This window comes from Aedes aegypti, chromosome 1, assembly GCF_002204515.2.
Source record: "Aedes aegypti strain LVP_AGWG chromosome 1, AaegL5.0 Primary Assembly, whole genome shotgun sequence".
In the NCBI taxonomy this organism is placed as follows: Eukaryota; Metazoa; Arthropoda; class Insecta; order Diptera; family Culicidae; genus Aedes; species Aedes aegypti.
This window is the reverse complement of record NC_035107.1, coordinates 184,017,754-184,042,881: the sequence shown is the minus strand read 5'-3', so window position 1 is coordinate 184,042,881 and position 25,128 is coordinate 184,017,754. Positions and strand designations below refer to the sequence as shown.

The window sequence follows — 25,128 nt, the reverse complement described above, 5'->3', positions numbered from 1 at the left end:
GAGCAGCGAGAGCTGTCAAAGCGTGAGCCAAACGAACATGCGTTATGTTTGTTTTGAACTTTTCTTGAGGAGTAATGTAATCCGCTTGAAATTATTTCGGTGAAAGTTGTTTTGCATAGAGCAAAAAATATGAAATATTTACCTCTTTTGAATGTTTGTCAATGCGATATTTAGTTAGTAATTTTTTTCTGCTGTCTATTAGTTTGGAAATGTAGCTCAAAGATCTATAACGAAACAAAATACACTTTTTAGCAATGAGAAAGTCATGTCCGTGTTATAATTTATTCTCGACGCCGAGCAAACTCAGCACTGCTGGTCTGTTGCCAAATCATTCCATTTTTCTTCCGCTAATCTCTCATATAAAGGATCACTAATTCCAGGTAATAAGAAGAACGACTCCCGAAAGGTTGTGTGGAACGATGAAGCAAGGCAGTCGTTTGAAATGTGCAAGCATTCTTTGGCAAAAGCAACTCTTTTGAACTACCCCGATTCTTCGAAACCGCTGAGCCTGCTCATAGATACTTCTAACACCGCGGCAGGCGCAGTTCTACAACAGTTTAGTGGAGGTCGCGCATCGTACCTTCGTGCTGTGCGTACACGAATTCTCTCTGCTCTTGGAAGTTTTCTTAAAAACTACCTAAAGCAATAAAACAGTACTTTTCAGTGCTACACAAACAGTACTTTTCAGTGCTAAAATTAAAAACGGTACTTTTCAGTGCTACTTAAACAGTACTTTTCAGTACTATTTTTTCTACTATTGATCCCTTTACGATCCTTGTTTGGACCCGTGCCTTCGATTTTTCGTTGGACCCGTTGGCGAAAGCTAGCGGTGGTAATCCTTCTTGGACACCGTCTAGGGAAAAAACCTCTCGAAGGTCACGTCTTTCTCGTTTATTAACTAAACATGGTATCAACAACTAACAAAAGGAAGGGTGAATCTCTGAATTCACTACTTCCTTCCAAAAAAGTGGGTTTTAAAACTGTCACTACACGTGGCAAGAATGGAAGAAAGGACGCTTCCCCGGAATGCGAAGTTTCTTCCAAGGGTGAAATGAATAATTGTATTGAAATGAGCAATCAGTTCGATGCTCTAGACAAATTTTCCGAACACCAAATCGAAGCAGCCTCTAGCCCAGGCTCTTTGATTCAAGTGAGGAAGCAAAGAGTGCCGCCTATCGTGGTCAGTTGTTCCGAATTTGGGGGATTTAGGCAGGAGATCTTGAACTCCATTAGGGGAATCAAGGTTTCCTTCCAAATCGCAAAGAAAGGAGACTGTCGCGTTTTGCCGGAAACTCTTAAAGATCGCGAACTTCTTCTCAGATATCTTGAAGAGAAGAAGCACAATTTTTTTACTTATGACGACAAAACTGAACGTTTGTTCAAAGTCGTCTTGAAAGGTCTCTCAAGTGACTATAAGTCACCTGAAGAGATCAAAAATGGAATAAATGATTTACTTGGATTTTCCCCAGTCCCCAGTTATGAAAAAGAGAACCCAATCTGGCATTGTTCGGAAAGGGCTTTCTCAAGAATATTATTTAGTTCACTTTAACAAAAAAGAACTAAATAATATTAAAGCTTTAGAAAAAGCTAAACTTATGTTCGATGTCCGTGTGACGTGGGAACATTTCCAGAAACCTGGAGGAAATTACCAGAACCCCACTCAGTGCCGTCGGTGCCAAAAGTGGGGTCATGGTACAAAAAATTGTCGCATGGATGCTAAATGCATGATTTGCGGAGGTTCTTCTCACGCTAAGGACGACTGTCCTGTGAAAGAAGATACCAGAAAATTTCAATGCGCCAATTGCAAGGGCCCTCACAAAGCTAACTTTTGGGAATGCATTTCACGCAAAAGAGTCGTTGAGGCTCGTGCCAAGCAGATGAAGGATAATATCCGTTACGATAACGGTCGTTTCCGGAATTTGCCTGGTAGAGTATCGAACAATGCTCATTTTTCAGTTAACGATCGCTTGATTAGGAATCATACCCACCAGGAAGATCATAATCATGCTCATTCACAAACAAATTTTAATCCGTCGGGTAGCCGTTCGAATCTTTCAATTTCGAATGTATCTACCCACGGTAAATCCTTTGCCGATATCGTAGCAGGTAATTTGAACTCTTCCCCTGTTCGTTCCATGAGTACCCATTCTACTTGTTTCAAATCAAATGGAAAAAACCCTACCGCCACAGGTAACTCCTACCCCGCTTCTTCGTCTACCGAAAATTCCAATGGGAAATCATCAGATGATATGTCTGCCTCTGATTTTAATTTTCTAACTGAACAATTGAATCTAATGATTGATGCAATGTTCAAAGCCACCACTATGACTGAAGCAGTCCAAGTAGGTGTAAAATTTACAAATAAAATTGTTATTGGATTACGTTTTTCTAATGGATCCAAATAATAATTTAAATATTTTAAATTGGGATGCTCGTTCTCTGAATGGTAAAGAGGACGAGCTGTTTAATTTTCTTACAGCTAATAACGTGCATATAGCAGTTATTACCGAAACTTATTTAAAACCTGGATCCAAATTTAAAAAAGATCCTAACTTTTTTGTTTATCGTAATGATCGACTTGATGGGGCATGTGGGGGAGTTGCAATCATCATTCATAGGCGTATAAAACATCAACTGTTTTCGTCATTTGAAACTAAAGTTTTTGAAACTTTAGGTGTTTCTGTTGAAACACAGTTTGGTAAATATACTTTCATAGCTGCCTATTTGCCTTTTCAATGCTCTGGACAGCAAGTTAATTGGCTTCAAACTGACTTGCGAAAATTAACTCGCAATAAGTCAAAATTTTTTGTCATTGGTGACTTTAATGCCAAACATCGGTCATGGAATAATTCTCAAAGTAATTCCAACGGCAGAATTTTATTTGATGAGTGCTCTTCAGGATATTTCTCAATTCAATACCCTGATAGCCCTACATGTTTTTCCTCTTCTAGAAATCCATCTACGATTGACTTGGTCTTAACCGACTCTAGTCATCTTTGTAGCCAATTAGTTACTCATGCTGATTTTGATTCTGATCATGTCCCTGTTACATTTCAAATATCGCATGAAGCGATTCTCAATCCAATCAGCTCCACTTTCAATTATTTACGAGCCGACTGGAATATATATGAAACGTATGTTGACTCTAATCTTGATGTTAACATTTCTTTAGAAACTAAAATTGATATTGACAATGCTCTTGAAACTTTAACAAATTCCATTGTTGAAGCCAGAAACATTGCAATTCCAAAATGTGAAGTAAAATTTGAATCCGTGATTATAGACGATGATCTTAAACTCTTGATCCGTCTTAAAAACGTGAGGAGAAGGCAATTTCAACGCACTCGTGATCCTGCTATGAAAATTATATGGCAGGATTTGCAGAAAGAAATCAAGAAACGTTTTGCAGATTTAAGAAACAAAAATTTTGAAAATAAAATTTCTCAATTGGACCCCGGCTCTAAGCCCTTTTGGAAATTATCTAAAATCTTGAAAAAACCTCAGAAGCCTATACCGGCATTGAAAGAGGAAAACAAATTATTACTAACTAATTGCGAAAAAGCTCAAAAACTTGCTATGCAGTTTGAAAGTGCGCACAATTTTAATTTAGGACTTACTAGTCCAATTGAAAATGAAGTTACTCAGGAGTTCGAAAATATTCTCAATCAAGAGAACGTTTTCGAAAATGCCTGGGAGACTGATTTGGAAGAAGTGAGAACTATTATTAAAAAATTCAAAAATATGAAAGCTCCTGGCGATGATGGAATTTTCTACATCCTCATCAAGAAACTTCCAGAAAGTAGCTTATCATTTTTAGTTGATATATTTAACAAATGTTTTCAATTAACATATTTTCCTGACAAATGGAAAAATGCTAAGGTTGTTCCAATTTTAAAACCAGACAAAAATCCTGCAGAAGCTTCTAGCTATCGTCCAATCAGTTTGCTTTCCTCCATCAGTAAACTTTTTGAAAAGGTTATTTTGAACAGAATGATGGCCCACATCAACGAGAATTCAATTTTTGCCAATGAACAGTTCGGATTCCGCCATGGACATTCGACCACTCATCAACTTTTACGTGTAACAAATTTGATCCGTTCCAACAAATCTGAAGGCTACTCTACTGGTCTTGCTCTTCTAGACATAGAAAAAGCATTCGACAGTGTTTGGCATGAAGGTTTGATTGTAAAATTGAAAAATTTTAATTTTCCAACATACATTGTTAGAATGATTCAAAGTTATCTGTCAAATCGTACACTTCAGGTTAATTATCAGAACTCCAGATCTGAAAGACTTCCTGTAAGAGCTGGTGTTCCCCAAGGCAGCATTTTGGGACCAATATTATACAATATTTTCACATCTGACTTACCTGAGTTACCTCAGGGATGTCAAAAATATTTGTTTGCGGATGACACAGGCCTCTCCGCCAAAGGACGAAGCCTGCGTGTCATCTGTAGTCGATTGCAAAAAAGTTTGGATATTTTATCCTCATACTTGCAAAAATGGAAGATTTCTCCTAATGCTTCCAAAACTCAACTAATAATATTCCCACATAAACCAAAAGCTCTGTATTTGAAACCTTCAAGTAGACATGTTGTCACGATGAGAGGGGTTCCAATAAATTGGTCAGATGAAGTTAAGTATCTAGGACTCATGCTAGATAAGAATTTAACTTTCAAAAATCACATTGAGGGCATTCAAGCCAAATGTAACAAATATGTAAAATGTCTCTATCCCCTTATTAATAGAAAATCAAAACTTTGTCTTAAGAACAAGCTTTTGATATTCAAACAAATTTTCAGGCCAGCCATGTTGTATGCTGTACCAATATGGACTAGCTGTTGTAATACCAGGAAGAAAGCTCTGCAGAGAATTCAAAATAAAATTTTGAAAATGATTCTGAGGCTTCCTCCCTGGTATAGTACCAATGAGTTACATAGGATATCCAATGTTGAAACATTGGAACAAATGTCAAATAAAATAATCAATAATTTCAGGCAAAAATCGTTACAATCTTCTATTGCCACGATTAATGCGTTATATGTTTAGGTTAAGTTAGGTTAAGTATATTAAAAAAAAAAAAAAAAAAAAAAAAAAAAAAAAAAAAAAAAAAAAAAAAAAAGTTTAGTGGAGGTAATTGGGTTCCATTAGGATTCTACTCGCAGAAGTTCTCATCGTCGCAGTTGAAATATTCAACGTTTGGTCGCGTATTAACCGCTATGAAGATGTCGGTGCAATACTTTCGTCACATGCTGGAAAGAAGACGCTTCATTATTTATACCGACCATATGCCGCTAACGAATGCATTGTCTTCTAGTCCAAGCAGCCGTTCGCCACACGAAGAGCGGTATTTGAGGTACATTTCGGAATTCACCAACGACATTCGTCACATAAGCGGGCAAACCAACGTAGTTGCAGATGCTTTGTCGCGAACCGCAACGATATCAATTTCCTCTCCGATCGATTATGCGGTAATTGCAGCTGATCAAGCCGATGACAGTGAACTGGAGAATCTTATGTGTTCTCCCTCTGCGCTCAAAATGGAATTACGCCAAACACCTTTATCATCAAAGCCTCTGTACTGCGACGTATCACGGAACGCAGAAAGACCCTACATTCCACCACAACACCGAGAAACAGTTATGCGTCATTTCCATGGTCTGGCTCATCCAGGAGTACGAGCCTTTCGACGAATGATTTCGGTTCATTTGGAAAAACATGAACAAAGACGTGAAACAATTCGTACAAAACTGCCTCCAGTGCCAGCGTTCTAAAATTCACAGACATACTGTGGGTCCCCTTCATCGCTTCCCATTACCAAACAGCCGTTTTCGCCATATCCACGTGGACATCGTAGGGCCATTGCCGCCATCGAATGGCAATCGATATTTGCTTACAATCGTCGACCGTTTCTCCCGGTGGCCCGAAGCGATTCCGTTAGAAAACATGACGGCACACAGCGTAGCAAAAGCATTCTATGAAACGTGGATTGCTCGTTTCGGTGTGCCTGAAACCATCACTACCGATCAAGGTAGACAGTTTGAATCAGAACTATTTCGTGAATTGTCTGAAGCGATGGGTTCGGAACATATCCGTACAACAGCTTATCATCCACAAGCGAATGGTTTGGTGGAGCGATTTCACCGTTCCTTGAAAGCAGCAATAATGGCTGTCGATTCGAAGCACTCGAAGCTCCCGGTTGCCCACAATCATCCTTGGGCTGCGAGCGGCTTTCCGGCCAGATTTTGATTGTTCAGTCGCCGATTGCCTGGAGAATTTCTGGACTGCCCTAAAAACGAGAAAAGCCGTACAGATTTTGCAAATGAATTAAAGGACACTTTCAGCAGACTTAAGCCAATCGACCCGACATACCATGCCAAACCATTGGTATTTATAAATCCTCAGTTGATGAAATGCAGCGACGTGTTTATCAGGATTGACGCAGTCAAAAAGCCGCTCGTACAACCGTATGAAGGCCCATCCGAAGTAGTGAAGCGGTTCGAAAAAATTATGGACGTGAGCATCAACGGAAAGGTTCAACGGATTTCAATTGATCGTATCAAGCCAGCGTTTACAGCAGACTAAGGAACTAGTGAGCATCCGCTACTAGATGGAAAGACCAGAATTACACCCTTGGGACACAGGGTCCGATTTCTAGTGTAATTGGGGGGGACTATGTGGCGCACTCTGCCAACACTGCGTGCACCCCTTAATACCACCCTGAAGAGTAGGAACCGCAAACGTAAGCGCGGCCATGTTTGATTTAGTTTTTGCTGAGACCAGAAAAATAAACACGCGTTATATTTTGTAATCCGTCTCTCCGTTTATTTTGTCCCGGAAAATACGCCTATCGGTTCCCATAAAATGTTTTTGGAAAAATACATACTAAGTAAGAATAACTCTTTGACTTTCGAATGCGGCTCAGAGAGTTTCAATTGGACGTGTAGGTAATTCCAGAGATATGAACTGAACACTTTTGTATGTTTTTTAGGGGGTGAACCCAAACTTATGCACGGGAGTGTACGGAGAAAAATTTGGGAACGAAAATCACATCAAGAGAGGGAGGTACCGAGATAAGGAGGATATTGAGATAAGGAGGATATCGAGATATGGAGAGTGAAAGTGTATGCAGAATTAAAGGACGGACGAAATCATCGACATAGGGACAGATAGCGAGATGTGGAGAGTCGACTGTACTTACTTTAGAATCAATTTCTCTGCTACATTCCTGGTGCTTCCAACCCACGAATCCAGGCAAACTGCATTATCCTTTGGCATAGACATAAGAGGTCGTAGCCGATCAGAGCAAACATTTCTAACCACGTACTTAGTGCCAACAATCTGAAATAAGCCATTGGATATTCCTACTGATAAATATGTTCGCATATGTTTAGCTGTATTTGATCGCCTACCTTAACATCGGCCTTCACAAAAATTTCATGACAATATCCACGTTGAGTATCCTTTCCAGGGATCATGCGTCTGACAACATCTCCTGGCATGAGCGTCCTATCCGCCAGGCCAACCTGTGTGGGATAGAAAATCATGTTTTATTATTTAGGGAGCATTCAAATATTTCGTAACGCAATTTTAAGCCACCTCTCTCCCCACGTGACAGCTTTTGCATGGAAAATTTATTTTTTTTGTATGGATCGTAACATTATGGAAGACCCTCTCACCATCAACCCTTATCAAATAACACAGTCCACTCAGTTCTATCACTGCCGTCGTTGAGCACGGAGGGAGGCAATTGTGTTCTCTTTGGATCGGATTCACGTTCAACGTTGCGCGTTAAGCCGGAGGTTAAGCCAAACGGACAAGTCTTACAAAAATTTCGGACGACTCATACAAAAAACGTGACAAAGGGGGGGGGGGTCAAAACAGTTGAAATTTAGCGTGACATAATTTGTGTATCATCCCTTGGGTCATTATTGAATTATGATTCCAAGCTGTTTCACCTTAACGCGCAGTGTTGTACGGTCGTTCACTTCAGAGTCTATGAATGGAGAGTTGCGCGAAGACTGAGCGAAAGGAGTACCGTTATTACTAATACAATACGACGAAATAAAAAAAAATGTTTCAATGCTACGGTTTAAGTTGCAGTGTAATATGATGATGTAACGAAATAATTGCTTTTTAGAGCCTATAATTGGTGACTTAAACTTTTTAGGGTTGTAATCAGTGGAAGTATATAAATCCGTTTCATAGTTTAAACGCAACTGAAATTTAATAAACTATACAAAATTAGTTAGTTTGAAAACTATCTAATAGTTATTCAACCCTGACTTACGGTACAGATGCGGCTGTTTTCTGTCGGTTTCTCAGTGGGGCGGCAAACGGTTAAAAGAAAATCACTATTTTTTACAGTTGCTCGTCGCGCGGAACCCAAAAAGGTCAAATTTTTGAGCTTATGGTGTTTATTGTATGTGTTGTTGCAATTTTCTACTAAACATTTCACTGTGATTACTTTATAATAATAAAACCAGAGATCAATTTCTATTTTGTTCGTTGCGACTTTGGAAATAAACATTCGAATTGAGAGTGCATTTGAGTAATCACTGGAAAGCGCACACTGTGAAGTAGGTGGCCAGAATAATTCAATGATTTGTGATTGGGAGTTTTTTTGCCAGCAGAGTTGGGAAAAATCTTGAAATTCACTCTACAGTAGCCAAACAAAGCAAATCACAGTCAGCGAAGCCAGTGAAACTCACGCCCATCGCTGCTGTAGGCAAAAAGCCTTGAAAATTACAAAACATCCGTTGCTAAGGGCAACTCAAAATGTAGAACTGTAGCAAAATGTTCAATTTCCCGCATTCAATGACACTAACGATTCAGAAAATTCATGCACTTAACAAAGGCTACTTGATGAGATTCACTTTTTTGAACTACTACTGTACTAAGAAGAGCCACGTGATTTTCTCAAAATTCATACCTACTACTATTTCTAGTGATCCTTTATATGAGAGATAAGCGGAAGTAAAATGGAATGATTTGGCAACGGACTGCACTGCCCATACTCGCAATACAGTCCCATCAGGAAAATCATCATGTCGAGAAAAACGCAATTGAACATTATTGCAAAGGTTTTCGTAACGCCGCTGCAGGCAGCAGAAAATTCTAGTGGCATTAGTCAACACATTATCATTAGAGTACAAGAAAATGAACAACTACTAAAATATTGTGAATGCGGTTGTTTTTTATATACAAATCCAAGATACTTGCCAATGGGACTCGTTATCCGAGTACTTTCCTCTTCAAATTCAAATATACCCGCATACCAGTCCCATTACTTGGGACTCGCTTACTTAGTTATCGCGCATCTTGACACATTTATTGCTAAGTTTATCATGGATTCCAAGGGACTTTTCCTTTTGCTACTATAGTGCTTTCATATTTTAATTGCAATACTTATTATACAATATAAAATAATATGGTGGTGATATTGACAGTCCTCAAGACATTCCTGGGTTTGATGAATGCGTTGCGGCCGACCATATAGGAAAAGTAGTTAGGATTCACCTGCAGCATGTTCTAGTATCTGACACACAGGTACTCAGGCGGGTAAGTTTTGATTAGCCTGATTTCGACAAAGCTGTTAGACATTTCTTAGATATCCATAATGCTGGCTTTTCATTGGACCTTCTTAATTATCACCATTAGTGTCGCTAAACGTACTGCTTGACCAGTCGACGATACCAGTGGTGGTATACTAATTCCCATGTTAGCCCAAAAAGCCTCCCCTCCATGTCGTTAGAAAGATGAACCTACCGGAGATTTAGGTAATTGGTCAGAAGACAAAAGTTATGACAGCTATAGGTTTGACTTAGAGGGAAGCTATATATCTTATTTTTAATTTAGACTGTCATAAGGACTAGATATGTTTCAATCACTCATCGCACCAGAAGCATTCTAGACAAACATGAAAAACAACATTTGTTATGGAGTGCAGATAGTTTAAAACACTGTAATTTGTAGCATTTTTTTTTTCTTATGGGATGAAAACTACGATGTAAGATTACAGAAATCAAAATAGGAATAAGGATACATACTTTTCGTCGTAATCTACTAGTGGGACTGTTATGCGGGTACTTTCAATATGGGACGCACATGATTTGGTAATTTTTTCGCATTTTGTCCATACAAAAATACAATTTCAAGTATGATACCATGAAGTACACTAACAATAAACATGATTCATGAAGAAAACTCAAAAGTGATGAAAATTGAAATGGGACTGTTTTGCGAGTATGGGCAGTGCAGTGCTGAGTTTGCTCGGCGTCGAGAATAATATTGTAACACGGACATGGCTTCCTCATTGCTGAAATTGTATTTTGTTTCGTCATAGATCTTTGAGGTATATTTCCAAACGAATAAATAGCAGATAAAATCAACAACTAAATATCTTATTGTCAACATTCAAAAAAGAGAAATACTTCATATTTTTTTCTCTGTGCAAAACAACTTTCACCGAAATAATTTTGCAGTCTAGTAGTCCAGACTAGTATAAAACTATGATAAGACTTGAAATGCTACCAAAGTGGTTGAAGTGAAGAACGTAATAGTTTTATTGAAAGGTCCTCATTCCCCATTTCATTTCATCAGTCACTGTCACATAACTACCACACTTTTGTTTTTAAAACTATCACTAATATCACCGATTATCACTCATTTACTTTCGTAATACACATCATATATGTATACTTTCCATTATATCACTTCACTTTCACAGCTACAATTTTTTATAAAAATTACATCACACTACTTTCATAATAATTCATTTTTGTTACCATTTACCATCTGTTATCATAACTAAATAATTAAAAAAAAATAATCAAACTACGATTTAGCACTTCGATCAAGAAAGTTACAGTAGAAAAAATAAAATCACTTCGATAAATTATACTACACTCTCTATCATTATGAACACTTTTATCATGAATGTGTTAAGAACTAGGCAATAGTTTTTATATTCAGAGAAATGATTGCAGAAAATAATAACCATCATTAAACTAGTAGCAAACAGACTTACCACTGACGGTTCATATGTATTAGTATAATTATGTACGTGTTTTTAACAAAACTATCACAATCATTTTCAATGAAATTTTCGAATATTTTCATCACCGCACATTTCTTCATATATCATTATTAGCACTCTCACAATCACTAATTTTAAAACGACGTGTGCGACGCACAGTTCTACCAAACACCCATTCTTATGTTGCATTATAAAACGATTGATCACACGTTAGCTTTGTAACTTAACCACCATTACTGATTAGAACAAAGGATGTTACAGCTCGTGTAAACGAACTGAAACATCAACAACCAGCACTGGTTTATAAGTAACTACTGAGCCCTGGCGGTTCCTCCGTTCGAAGAGGACCTGATAATATGCCGAACATATTATCAGATCCTCCGCCTGAATGCAGCCGTTTCATGAAAATCATGAACCGTTAGAGGTGTGCCAAAGTATTGGGAAGGTGATATGTTTCACAGACGAATATTATTATGGTGTATCTTCTACTTTGGCACCGTCAAACCCTGTGATCGTGGCCAGGGAGAACCGACTGATTTGCTTATTGAATTCGAAATGTAGTGGCTTTAGAAATCCATGTTAGTTAGAACATGATTGTCATGAGACAGAAAGAATAATTTTGGTAGAAGAACTCTTGCTCCCCAAAATATGAATTCGAGGCTCCTCTGCTTGTCGCAAGCTTGAAAGTTTATTTTTCAAACTATTGAGCTAGGCTAGCAATAAGCGGGGCGCCTAAAATCCATAATTTGGGAAGCCAGGCATTAGCATATTCCATTATATTCGAAACTGAAAACTAGGAAAATCTGTTAGTAGAATCCGATTTTTCTGCAAAACCATACATTATAATCAACGTTTTTTATAGAAAGGTAGAATCCTTTTATAGCGGACAACTTCACTTATAAAAGAAAAATCGAATTCACTAATTTTCACTTTCAGATTCAAAATTAGCATCTTCTCTTTGGAAGCATGATGATGACTGTCCAACACGAGGTCCAAACGCAACTCAGTTTGCTATGGGTTGATCACTAGGAATTTAGAAGTTTTGAACATGGAAATCGATAGCAAAACTCATCGATTTCATCATAACAAACTCATTGCGCAAATCAATGAATCGAAGACATAGGCAAAACACATTGAATCCATGTTGGATGATGATCTATGGCGTTCCTAGGTTGACGCATACAATTTTGAAGGAAAGGCTTCGGGAGCTTGTGTGGAAAAGTTATGGAATCCTAGTTGTCTGTTAATGAATCAATCCATAAAGCAAACCAAAGGAATTTAATGTGTAACACACACGAAGTTTGCAAGAAAATCACAGCAAATCGATATGGACGTTCATGGATCGATCCATAATTTTAAACACACAGATCGAGCGTGTGGATTTTTATCAGTGCTTTTGACCGAACAATCATGACATTTGCTCACAGTGCAGCAAAAACAACACAATCAAAGTAATCTTTTTTTTTTCGCCGAGCATCGCGCACACATTGATATGCACAAGCTTTTTTTTTTCTAAGTACGACGGATGGAACTTTGTTTACATTCTCGATTGTACACGGTCGTTGAAGAAACTTCATAAAATTTCGTGCATTAGAGAAGTTTTACGGCGTATGATTGGAATGAAATCCTTCAGTGGAGAAGTACGAAAGTTTTCCAAAGCCACACAGTGGGGCGGGAAGAAACTAGTATCATAAAGTGGTGTGACTGGTGTCGTTTATTTTTCGTCAAGCATTTCTCTCAAATCGTGTTCGTCCATGCGATTTCGGTGAAAAAGTGCAAAGTGGATAATTGAAATGATGTTATTTAGCGAAATACAGTAGTTTTATGGCATTTTTTAGTACAAGTGTACGAACCACAACAGTTTTCACAAATTTACACTTGGAAAATGAATCTATGTTGCAGGTAAGTTTGAATATTCGCCGTAGTGGAACATTTTAAGTTTGATGCGACGAATAATAGCGCTTACGACGAAGTAGAACAAAACCCTATCTTATTTTTTATTTTTTTTTAATTTCTTTATTAGTATCATTCCAAACATTACATTCATTTCTTATATCTAGGTTTTCTGTGACTGTGGCAACACAATCATCCTAATTTGGCAAAACAAATTTAAATTTTTTTTAACATTTTGTTAACAACATATTACATTTCATTTGCCGTAGCAGTTCAGATTTTTTACAGGTGAGTTGATTTCACCTGCTTTTAAGAGAAAAAAACATGTTTTCAATTTACTTAATCTAACTTAACCTAAATATATAACGCATTAATCGTGGCAATAGAAGATTGTTACAATTTTTGCCTGAAATTATTAATTATTTTATTTGACATTTGATCAAATGTTTCAACATTGGATATTCAATGTAACTCATTGATACTATGCCAGGGAGGAAGCTTCAGAATCATTTTCTAAATTTTATTTTGAATTATCTGTAGAGCTTTCTCTCTGGTATTACAACAGGTAGTCCATATTGGTACAGCATACAACATGGCTGGCCTGAAAATTTGTTTGAATATCAAAAGCTTAAGACAAAGTTTTGATTTTCTATTATTAAGGGGAAAGAGACATTTTACATATTTATTACATTTGGCTTGAATGCTCTCATTGTTTTTTGAAAGTTAAATTCTTATCTAGCATGAGCCCTAGATACTTAACTTCATCTGACCAATTTATTGGAATTGCTCTCATCGTAATAAAATGTCTACTTGAAGGTTTCAAATAAAGAGCTTTTGGTTTATGTGGGAATATTATTAATTGAGTTTTAGAAGCATTTGGAGAAATCTTCCATTTTGGCAAGTATGAAGAAAAAATATCCTAACTTTTTTGCAATCGACTACAGATGACACGCAGACTTCGTCCTTTGGCGGAGAGGCCTGTGTCATCCGCAAACAAAGATTTTTGACATCCCTAAGGTAACTTAGGTAAGTCAGATGTGAAAATATTGTATAATACAGGTCGGACTCGATTATCCGGAGACTCGATTATCCGGGGACTCGATTATCCGGGATTCGATTATCCGGAATTCAAGACTCGATTATCCGGAATTTGTTTTTTGATGTTCTTGTTTTTCAATTTTTATGCATAAATCTGAGCTAATTTGGTATTGCCATATACAATATGAATGATTTTGCAGTTTAGAACGTATTTAAGAAGAGGGGGTTTGAAAAAATGTTTTTTTGTGTATGATGGTCAAAAAATTGTTTTTCTTGTAAAGGCCCCTACTGTTCCTAGAAAAAAATTCTGGCTACACCACCGCATCATATAAATAAAATAATGAAAAAAGATAATATTTTAGTTCTTTTATCAAAGATTTCAATATTAGTGATTCGATTATCCGGAAAATTCGATTATCCGGAGTGAAAAAAAATCGACACTCCGGATAATCGAGTCCGACCTGTATTGGTCCCAAAATGCTGCCTTGGGGAACACCAGCTCTTACAGGAAGTCTTTCAGATCTGGAGTTCTGATAATTGACATGGAGTGTCAGATAACTTTGAATTATTCTAACAATGTATTTTGGAAAATTAAAATTTTTTAATTTTACAATCAAACCTTCATGCCAAACACTGCCGAATACTTTTTTCTATATGTAGAAAAGCAAGACCAGTAGAATAGCCTTCAGATTTGTTGGAACGGATCAAATTTGTTACACGTAAAAGTTGATGAGTGGTCGAATGTCCATGGCGGAATCCGAACTGTTCATTGGCAAAAATTTAATTTTCGTTGATGTGGATCATCATTCTGTTCAAAATGACCTTTTTAAAAAGTTTACTGATGGAGGAAAGCAAACTGATTGGACGAAAGCTAGAAGCTTCTGCAGGATTTTTGCCTGGTTTTAAAATTGGTGCAAACTTACCATTTTTTCATTTGTCAGGAAAATATGCTAATTGAAAACATTTGTTAAATATATCTACTAAGAATGATAAGCTACTTTCAGGAAGTTTCTTGATGAGGATGTAGAAAATTCCATCATCGTCAGGAGCTTTCGTATTTAATAATAGTTCTCACTTCTTCCAAATCAGTCTTCCAGGAATTTTCGAAAACGTTTTCTTGATTGAGAATATGTTCAAAGTCCTGAGTAACTTGATTTTATATTGGACTAGTAAGTCCTAAATTAAAATTGTGCGCGCTTTCAAACTGCATAGCAAGTTTTTGAGCTTTTTCGCAATTAGTTAGAAATAATTAGTTTTCACTCAGAAACACGGATAGTCACAGAATGATTAAATTTTAGTAATTTATGACTATTTTCTATCTGCCTCTCTTTCATTCTGCAGGGAATTTTATTCCTATTTGTCAATTCGCCTGGGATGAAGCATCGCTAAGCTTCAACCCAGGCGAAACGACATTTAGTGTAGAAATTCACAGCAGAACAAAAGAGAGGCAGATAGAAAATAGTCATTAATGCATACACTTTAGAAATTCTGTGACTATTTTTATTTCTGAGTATTCCTCTTTCAATACCGGTATTGGCTTCTGAGGTTTTTCAAAATTTTAGATAATTTCCAAAAGGGCTTAGAATCAGGGTCCAATTGAGAAATTTTAATTTCAAAATTTTTGTTTCTTAATTGTGAAACGTTTCTTGATTTTTTTCTGCAAATCCTGCCATATAATTTTCATAGCAGGATCTCGAGTGCGTTGAAATTGCCTTCTCCTTACGTTTTTAAGACGTATCAAGGGTTTAAGATCATCATCTATAATCACGGATTCAAATTTTACTTCACATTTTGGAATTGCAATGCTCCTGGCTTCAACAATGGAATTTGTTAAAGTTTCAAGAGCATTATATTGACAATGCAAGTTATGTTTGTAAAGAAATGTTAACATCAACATTCGAGTCAACATACGTTTCATATATGTAGGAATCTTGATTATTCCACTACACTTTCCAACCTGGAAATAGGGGAATACGCGTTCTGGACGATAACTTCGGATATCGAAACTTCTATGAGATTAACTTCTTGTTTGAATTAAAATATATTAGTAATTAGCGAACACGACCGAACGATTCCTCTCACTGTTCAATACTCCTACTGTCGTCGCAGCCTCGCTGCCTGCTGGATTTGATGGAAGTTGTATTGCAGTGCTAGCAAGGAGGGCGCCTAGGGTTCTCTAGGATGCTATTCCCACATATATATTCCAGTTGGCTCGAAAATAATTGAAATGTAACAGGGACATGATCAGAATCATAATCAGCATGAGTAACTAATTGGCTACAAAGATGACTAGAGTCGGTTAAGATCAAGTCAATCGTAGTTTGATTTCTAGAAGAGGAAAACATGTAGGGCTATCAAGGTATTGAATTGAGAAATATCCTGAAGAGCACCCATAAAAATAAAATTCTACCACTGAAATTACTTCGCGTATTATTCCACGAGTGATGTTTGGCATTAAAATCACCAATGCAGGCTTGAGAACTGTGATCACAGTTTGCCACAGTTCATCGATTCTGCCAGTCAACCAAAACACAAAGCAGAAGCAGCATCAATACCATCAGGTGTTACGCTGCCAACGGTTCACACACTGCTTGACTGTTTTTGTCTCTCCACTATGACCATTTTCGGGCAGCCATCTCGAGGTGAATGATTGGAAAAAATGTAAAATAATTCAATCGTTAATATTTCGCTTGTGTTTTCAACTAATTGATATCTATTAGCGTTAACAGCAAGAGCACAATCATTCCGTTGCGATACATATAAACAAGTTAAATTTCATGCTGCCTTTATCGAACAAAAATGCAAAACCCCGAAAACCGGAAAAATCGTGTCACCACTGTGCTCGAGTCATTTCGCATTCGGGTTTGAAAAAACGTTGCGAAGAAGAAGATTACAGTTTTGAAGAGCCGTGACGTTTTTTTGTTTTGAACGGTCATGGTTTGCTTCGGATTTTGATAGTCGTGTAGAAAAATGTGAATGTCGAGGTGGTAAATGTTTGCTACAGTACATTTCTCATCCCTGCACCAATGACAAAAAATGTTGACTTTTTTTTTTGGCTACTACTGTGCCGGAATTAGTACTATACCGATACAGATCTATTTTTAACTAATCTGTATTTACATCTGCTTTCACTCTCTTCTACTCTTTTACTCTCACACCGAGCAGGTAGGAGAGAGCTCTGCTGTTCTGTCCAATCGATTTCCATAAGCCATAGTCCTTAGCTTTTGCGGTGGTTCATTTTGCAGTGTTCCTAAATCATTTGAGGCTAGCTGCCTACGAAGAGGGTCAGTTTGTCTCAGTCACCATCTGATACTGACGGAGGATGGATGTGCTCCCCTACACACTAAATTTTTATTGCTGGTAACCAGCAAAATTTTGCTGATTTTTTTTTGTGCTGTAATTCCAGCAATCCATCCAGCAATATAAAATTTGCTGATCGTTCAGCAAACCGAATCGTCAGAAAATGACAGCTCTTTTACTGAACATTCAGCAATACACAGGCCCGATGGCTCAGTCCGTTTGCTGGTTAACCAGTAATTTGAATATATTTAACAGTGTTAACACTGTTTGCTGGACTACCAGTAATCAGTCAATTTGGTTTCATTAATAAAATACTTTACGTTTTCATTTCCAATTGGAAATTTATTGCGGAAAATGTTCTTCTATAACTCTAGCATGCCGTTATAATTCATCCATTTTAATCTGCTTCAAACTGCTTCGAATCGCCCATCTCATTTTGTGGAAATGATGTGCCGGATAACGAGGAGTGAATATTTAGCGCAACGCCCGACAATTAAAAAATAATCCGATTTGTCCTTCGGTGTGTCGAAAGACGCTTTATATCTAAAACAATGCCTGGAAAACAGAAACAAATGTTTTTACCTATATTATTTATCTTTATTTCGATGATTTTTTATACTCACGAACATCCGTTGTGGATGAAAGAACCTTCTTTTCAGAGAGAGAAAAAAAAACAAACCATCTTTTTGACAGATGTCTTGCTGATTGTTTTAGTAAACTATCAGTTTACTGAATATCCAGCAAATAAAATTTGCCTTACTGAATTATCAGTAAAACTTGAATTACTGAAGTCCTTTCAGCAATTCATTTTGCTGGAAGGCAAACTCAAAATTTGGTTTGTAAGCACGGTCCTCCGTGCGGCGTCTTCTGGTGGCTGGACGGGTTTTTTTTTTGTGGAGGGGCTGGGAATTGAACCCATATCCTTCCGCTTATGAAGCGAAAGCGTAACCTCAAGGCTACGGACCCCCCTAAAAATGTTGACTTATTGCGAGTCAATTTTCGCAAGTCAGTTTGGAGCAAATTAACTTGTTGTCCAGAGTATTTAAAAGGTTAATAGGCAGCTATGAAAGTATATTTACCAAGCTGTGTTTCAACAGAAACACCAAAGTTTGAAAAACTATAGTTTCAAATGACGAAAACAGTTGATGTTTTATATGCCTATGAAGGAAATTCCGGATACGACCGTTATCGTAACGGATATTACTGTTCATCTGCCTAGCACGAGCCTCGATAACTCGCCTACGCGAAGGGCATCCCAAAAATTAGACTTATGAATGCCCCCACAATTGGCGCAAACGAACTTATCGGTATCTTCCTTCACTGGACAGACGTCCTTGACGTGAAAAAAACCTCCGCAAATCATGCATTTAGCATCCATGCGACAATTTTTTGTACCATGACCCCACTTTTGGCACCGACGGCACTGAGTGGGGTTCTGGTAATTTCCTCCAGGTTTCTGTAAATGTTCCCATGTCACACGGACATCGAACAAAAGTTTTGCTTTTTCTAAAGCTTTAATATTATTTAGTTCTTTTTTGTTAAAGTGAACTAAATAATATTCTTGAGAAAGCCCTTTCCGAACTATGCAAGATTGGGTTCTCTTTTTTAAAATGATTACTTGGACTGGGGAAAATCCAAGTAAATCATTTATTCCATTTTTGATCTCTTCAGGTGACTTATAGTCACTTGAAGGACTTTGAACAAACGTCCAGTTTTGTCGTCATAAAGAAAACAAAAATTTGCTTCTTCTCTTCAATATGTTTAAGAAGAAGTTCGCGATCTTTAAGAGTTTCCGGCAAAACGCGACAGTCTTCTTTCTTTGCGATTTGGAAGGAGACCTTGATTCCCCTAATGGAGTTCAAGATCTCCTGCCTTAATCCCGCAAATTGGGAACAACTAACCACGATAGACGACACTCTTTGTTTTCCACTTGAATCATAGAGCCTGGGCTAGAGGCTGCTTCGATTTGGTGTTCGGATAATTTGTCTAGGACATCGAACCTGATTGCTCATTTCGATGCAATTATCAACATTATCAATTTCACCCCTGGAAGAAAGTTCGCATTCCGGAGAAACGTCCTTTCTTCCATTCTTGCCAAGTTTAGTGATAGTTTTAAATCCCAATTTTTTGGAAGGAAGTTGTGAGGTCAGATATTCACCTTCCCTTTTTTTTGTTGCTGATACCATGTTCAGTGAATAAACGAAAGAAGACGTAACCTTCGAAAGGTTTTTTTTTTCCAAGACGGTGTCCAAGAAGGATTACCACCGCAAGCTTTTGCCAACGAGTCCAACGAAAAATCGAAGGCACGGGTCCAAACAAGGATCGTAAAGGGATCAATAGCAGAAAAAATCATACTGAAAAATACTATTTTAGTAGCACTGAAAAGTATCGTTTTTAATTTTAGCACTGAAAAGTACTGTTTTATTGATTTAGGTAGTTTTTAAAAAACTTCCAAGAGCAGAGAGAATTCGTGTACGCACAGCACGAAGGTACGATGCGCACTGAAACCCTATAAGTGATTTTGATGAATGATAGTCGTATTATGCAGTAGCTTGACCAGAATCTTTTGGTCAGAAGATAAAATCACAGGACCAACAGCGGCCGAACTACAAGGATCTTTACAAGATACTCTGGACAATTTGTCTACTTGGGCCTTAAAGCTGGGTATCGAATTCTCTGCGGAGAAAACTGAGATGGTTGTCTTTTCAAAGAAACACAAACCTGCCAAGTTTCCGCTTACACTCATGGGTAAGACAATCACTCATAGCTTGTCTTCTAAATATCTCGGGGTCTGGTTCGACGCCAAATGCACCTGGGGGAAACACATTGTGTATCTGACACAGAAATGCCAAAAACGAATCAACTTCATGCGAACTATAACCGGAGCATGGTGGAGAGCCCATCTGGAAGATTTGATCCAGCTGTACCAAACAACCATCTTGTCGGTCATAGAGTACGGTAGCTTTTGTTTTCAATCCGCGGCGAAAACACATATGCTGAAGATACAGCGGATTCAGTACCGTTGTCTTCGCATCGCGCTAGGTTGCATGAACTCGACTCACACAATGAGTTTAGAGGTACTTGCAGGAGTACAGCCCCTGACAGATCGTTTCGCGGAGTTAACACTCAGGTTCCTTATCTGTTGTGAGGTTCTCAATCCATTGGTTATTGAAAACTACGAAAAGCTGCTTGAACATAACCCTCAAACTTGTTTCATGAGTGTGTACTACTGGTACATGACGCTGGAGGTTAGCCCATCTTCGGTTAACACCAATCGTGATAACTTCCTAGACTTCGACTGTTCCTCTGTAGTATTTGATTTGTCCATGAAGCAAGATATCCATGGTATACCAGATCACTTCCGCTCAAAGTTTATCCCTCCCATGTTTGCAAGTAAATTCGGGCATGTCAGCGAGAACCGGCAATTCTTCATTGATGGGTCAAAAATGGATAAATCACTGGTTTCGGTGTTTACAACGTTTTTCATAGCGCCTCCTTCATGCTTCAAAAGCCATGTTCTGTATATGTTGCTGAGCTAGCAGCTATACATTATGCCTTAGAGTACATCAGTTCTCTCCCACCCGAGCATTTCTTCATTTTTTCCGACAGCCTAAGCTCTCTGGAGGCTGTTCGGTCAATGAAGCCGGTGAAGCACTCAGCGTACTTCCTGAATAAAATACGCCAAGCATTGAGTGCTTTGTCAAATCGCTCTTACACTATTACCCTAGCTTGGGTCCCTTCCCATTGCTCCATTCCGGGCAATGAGAAAGCGGACTCTTTGGCTAAGGTAGGCGCTAAAGAAGGCGATGTTTACGAGCGTCAAATCGCCTTCGATGATTTTTTTGCATTGGCCCGTCGGGAGACCTTGATCAACTGGCAACAGAAATGGAGAGGCGGAGAAATGCGTAGATGGCTGCATTCCATATTTCCACAGATGTCAAAAAAACCATGGTTTAAGGGGTTGGGCATGAGCCGTGATTTCATTCGTGTCATGTGTCGGCTTATGTCCAATCACTATTCGTTAAGCGCGCATACCCACCGTATTGGGCTTTCAGAAAGCAATCTCTGTGTTTGCGGCGTGGCTTACCAGGATATCGAACATGTTGTGTGGGGATGCAGTGAGCATCGTGGCATCAGATCCGAACTGACTGAAACTCTCCGAATCCAAGGAAAACAGCAGAAACCTGTCAGGGAAGTATTGGCGGGCCTTGATTTAGAATATATGAATTTAATCTATCTGTTTTTGAAGCGTATCAATATCCGAGTTTGATTGTGTTCGTTCCCTGTCTTTCTTTTTCCCCTTCAAATTGTCCTCTTCTCGTCGTGTCTCCCATAAACCGTTTCTGTTTAGTTTCATTACAGATCTGGAAATCCTGTCCCTTCTAGCTTCATCAGCTTAATAGTCTTAAGAAATCCCGATAAATCCTTTCCTTCCCTTTACAAACGTATTAACCTGAGACGAGACTCGCGAAGACGGTCTTCTTTTTCTGTGATTGCTGAGTTTTTTTTCTTATTCCACTTTGTGTTTATACCAATTATGCGCATGCTGTTCAAATCCTCACATGAACCTCTCAGCAAAAACTGATTGAGTTTGCATCACATCGAATCATAAATAGCCGTTTGAGTGAAATTTCATGCCAGCAAACGTAGCAGACATTAGAAATAATTAATCTTCTGCTTAGATTTATCAGCAACTTTGGAAAAAACTGCTCCGCCGACTGAGGCTTTCAATAACAGTTTACTTTGAACACAATACTTTTCACTTTTTCAGCCATAAAACGGTGGGCTGCATTTGACGTTTCGTGAGAGGGGAATCTGGGCTGCATATGACGTTGATATTTTTCCTCTTCGCGAGTCTCTCTCAGGTATTAACTAACCTTAAAACTTCCGCAAACTGATGTAAAAAAAGAAAAGATTTCGGATTTCGGCAAATAAACGAGATAGGTAAAAAAAAGAAGATAAAATCTGAATTTTATAATAAACTAGTGGTCCCGGCAAACTTCGTCTTGCCATCAAGAAGGCTGTTGAAAAACGTCATGAAACGCCCTGTGCAAAATGGAAGTTCCGTTCAGCAGGAGTTTTATCAACTTTCCCGTTAAATATCCTTTGCTTTTTATAGACACAAACACGTCGGAACACTTCAGGAACATAACTATGGAAGAATTTTCAAAATCCGATAACCCGTTCTCATGCCATTTCGTGACATACAAACACCACTCCATTTTTATTTATATAGATAGATAAGTTGCCATTGCTATGAAGTTCATCCAACTAATCAAAACAACTAACAAAAGCTATCAAATCCCAAGCCCAGAGCGAATGAATTTAACCATTTAAGGGGAAAATAACTATCAAACTGTCAAATTTAAACTAAAAGTTCAACGAATCGGTAAAACGATTCACAACGTGAATAAGCCACAATATCAGAGTTTCATTAAAGCCTTCCTTAGCCGAGTGGTTAGAGTCCGCGGCTACAAAGCAAAGCCATACTGAAGGTGTCTGGGATCGATTCCCGGTCGATCCAGAATCTTTTCGTAATGGAAATTTCCTTGACTTCCCTGGGCATAGAGTATAAACGTACCTGCCACACGATATACGAATGCGAAAATGGCAAAATTGGCAAAGAAAGCTCTCAGTTAATAACTGTGGAAGTGCTCTTAGAACACTAAGCTGAGTAGCCGGCTTTGTCCCAGTGGGGACGTTATTGCCAAGAAGAAGAATCAGAGTTTCATGCAAGTTCGATAAATCAAATTAAGAATAAGTTTAAACATACCGTCGTCGGGGTGAGATTGGAACAAAAAATGTGTGTTCTGATTGATTTTTGAACCATTTTCATAACTAGACATGTAACGTTCTGCTGAGTATAAGAATATGTTCATAGGTAATGCATTTGCAAATACAGTAATTAATTAAATTTCAATTGACTAAACATGAAAATTAGTCAACCAGATTTTATTTTTTGGCGGTAGCTATCCAGCTTTTTAAAAGCGCTAATGGCTGCCGCAAACAGGCTCACTTTCTTGTAGGGATCAGTCGATTTGACGTTTGGCTTGGGTCATTTTATATAGAACGGACCCAAGCCAAACTTCAAATCAACTGATCCCTGCCAGAAAGTTAGCCTTTTTGCGGCAGCCATTAGCGCTCGTAAAAACCTGGATTGATAACTGTAAAGAATAATCTCATTCTCAATATTAAATATAAATTTTGCTGAGATATTTTAGAACACGCTTTGGATCGTCACCTCTGATGACGGTACGCAAATTTAAACACTTAACAGAGCAGGGCTCTGTCTCAGTGCGAGCGTAATGACAAGAATAAGAAACTGAAAACAAACACAAATCCAGTCATCCTCGATAGCATTAACAACAAAAAGTTACTTATTGTAAATTTGAATCTTCTACAGCGTTAACTAAAACAAATTTGACAGCAATCTAAAATGTTGTGATTCCATCTAATTCGGTCGATCACCTTACTGACTGTTTTCCCCCTTTCTTCTCTATTCAACACCCCACCTACCTTAGTTTGTTTGACGATTTCCTCCAGGCCGTCCGGATGCCAACAGGCTCGGATTTCGCCCTTCTTCAGGCTGTCCTCCTCGAAGCCTTCCTCTTCGCTGACCTCGAAATTTTCTAGCACCAGTCCAAACCGCACCCGGCCTCGGCCGTCCAGGCAAAAAATTTCATCCTCGTAAAAGTATTGATTTTCATTGCCATCGTCGTCCTGCTGATTCTGGAAAACGGAAGAGCCCCCCGAAAAAGCAGCCACGGATCCGCCGCTGTTTTTCAACGCTTTGCTTGATTTTGATGCACTGCTGTTCGCTGTGGCCATTGCTGGTTGATTTTGGTATTCAATCGGACATTTTCCAACAATGTTGTAGCAATTTAATGCACTAGGATTTTTTTCTTCTCAAAACTACTGTGAATTTACACGCTTTTTTGTTAAGCAAACGAGTTATCCTTTTTAGAGAAATTTCACCGATGACGGAAAATGTCATCCGTTTTGCAGGATCTCTGATGGCTGAAAAAAAAAAGATTGAAAAGGCCTTTTTCGCTTGCTTAGGTAGCGTTCATTAACTACGTCTGCTTGCTCGCAATGGACCTGTGCACGAGTTTACTGTTTGACGTTTGAGCGGTGCCGTGTTATTTACGTGACCATGGCAACGAGTGAATTCGGCACCGCTCAAATGTCAAATAAGTGAACTCGTGCATGGACCAATGCACGAGTTCACTAATTTGACGTTTGAGCGGTGCCGAATTCACTAGTTTCCATGGTAACATAAATAACACGGCACCGCTAAAACGTCAAATAGTGAACCTGTGCATAGGTCCATTGGTCCATGGACGTTCACTCGTTGACGTTTGAGCGGTGCCATGTTATTTACGTGACCATGGAAACAAGTGAATTCGGCACCGCTCAAACGTCAATTTCGTGAACTCGTGCATTGGTCCATGGACCGATGCACGAGTTCACTATCTGGCGTTTGAGCGGTGCCGTGTTATTTATGTGACCATGGAAACCAGTGAATTCGGCACCGCTCAAACGTCAAATTAGTGAACTCGTGCATTGCATTCAATTCTCGCGTAACTTGTCAAAACGTCCTAAGTAACAAATGTAAACAAATCGAGATTATCATTGCACATCATTTGCGTTGCACCACTTAGCAGCACACTAGAACACTCATACTGATATATTAACAACAAATTAATCAATTCAAAGCTTAACAAAATGACCAATGTTCAAAACTGCATCGCTTTTAATCAATTGTTACATTGGACCTTTGATCAGAGAACCAACCACATGTCCTATGTAACATTTATGAATAAACACGATTCTAATGTTACATTGGACATTTCTGCATA

At 38.3% G+C, this 25,128-nt stretch overlaps 1 protein-coding gene across 1 annotated transcript in view; it reads right to left on the bottom strand.

Moving 5' to 3' along the window:
• LOC5567422 ((E3-independent) E2 ubiquitin-conjugating enzyme UBE2O) overlaps positions 1-24,305 on the bottom strand; it is a 38,123-nt gene extending 13,818 nt beyond the window's left edge. The window contains exons 1-3 of the mRNA XM_001657354.2: positions 23,786-24,305; positions 7,413-7,526; positions 7,202-7,341 (exon numbers count right to left, since the gene is read on the bottom strand). Of these exons, the coding sequence (XP_001657404.2) occupies positions 7,202-7,341; positions 7,413-7,526; positions 23,786-24,097 (566 nt within the window). The 5' untranslated portion in view covers positions 24,098-24,305. The remainder of the gene's footprint in view (positions 1-7,201; positions 7,342-7,412; positions 7,527-23,785) is intronic.
• Between the last annotated feature and the right edge of the window lie 823 nt (positions 24,306-25,128).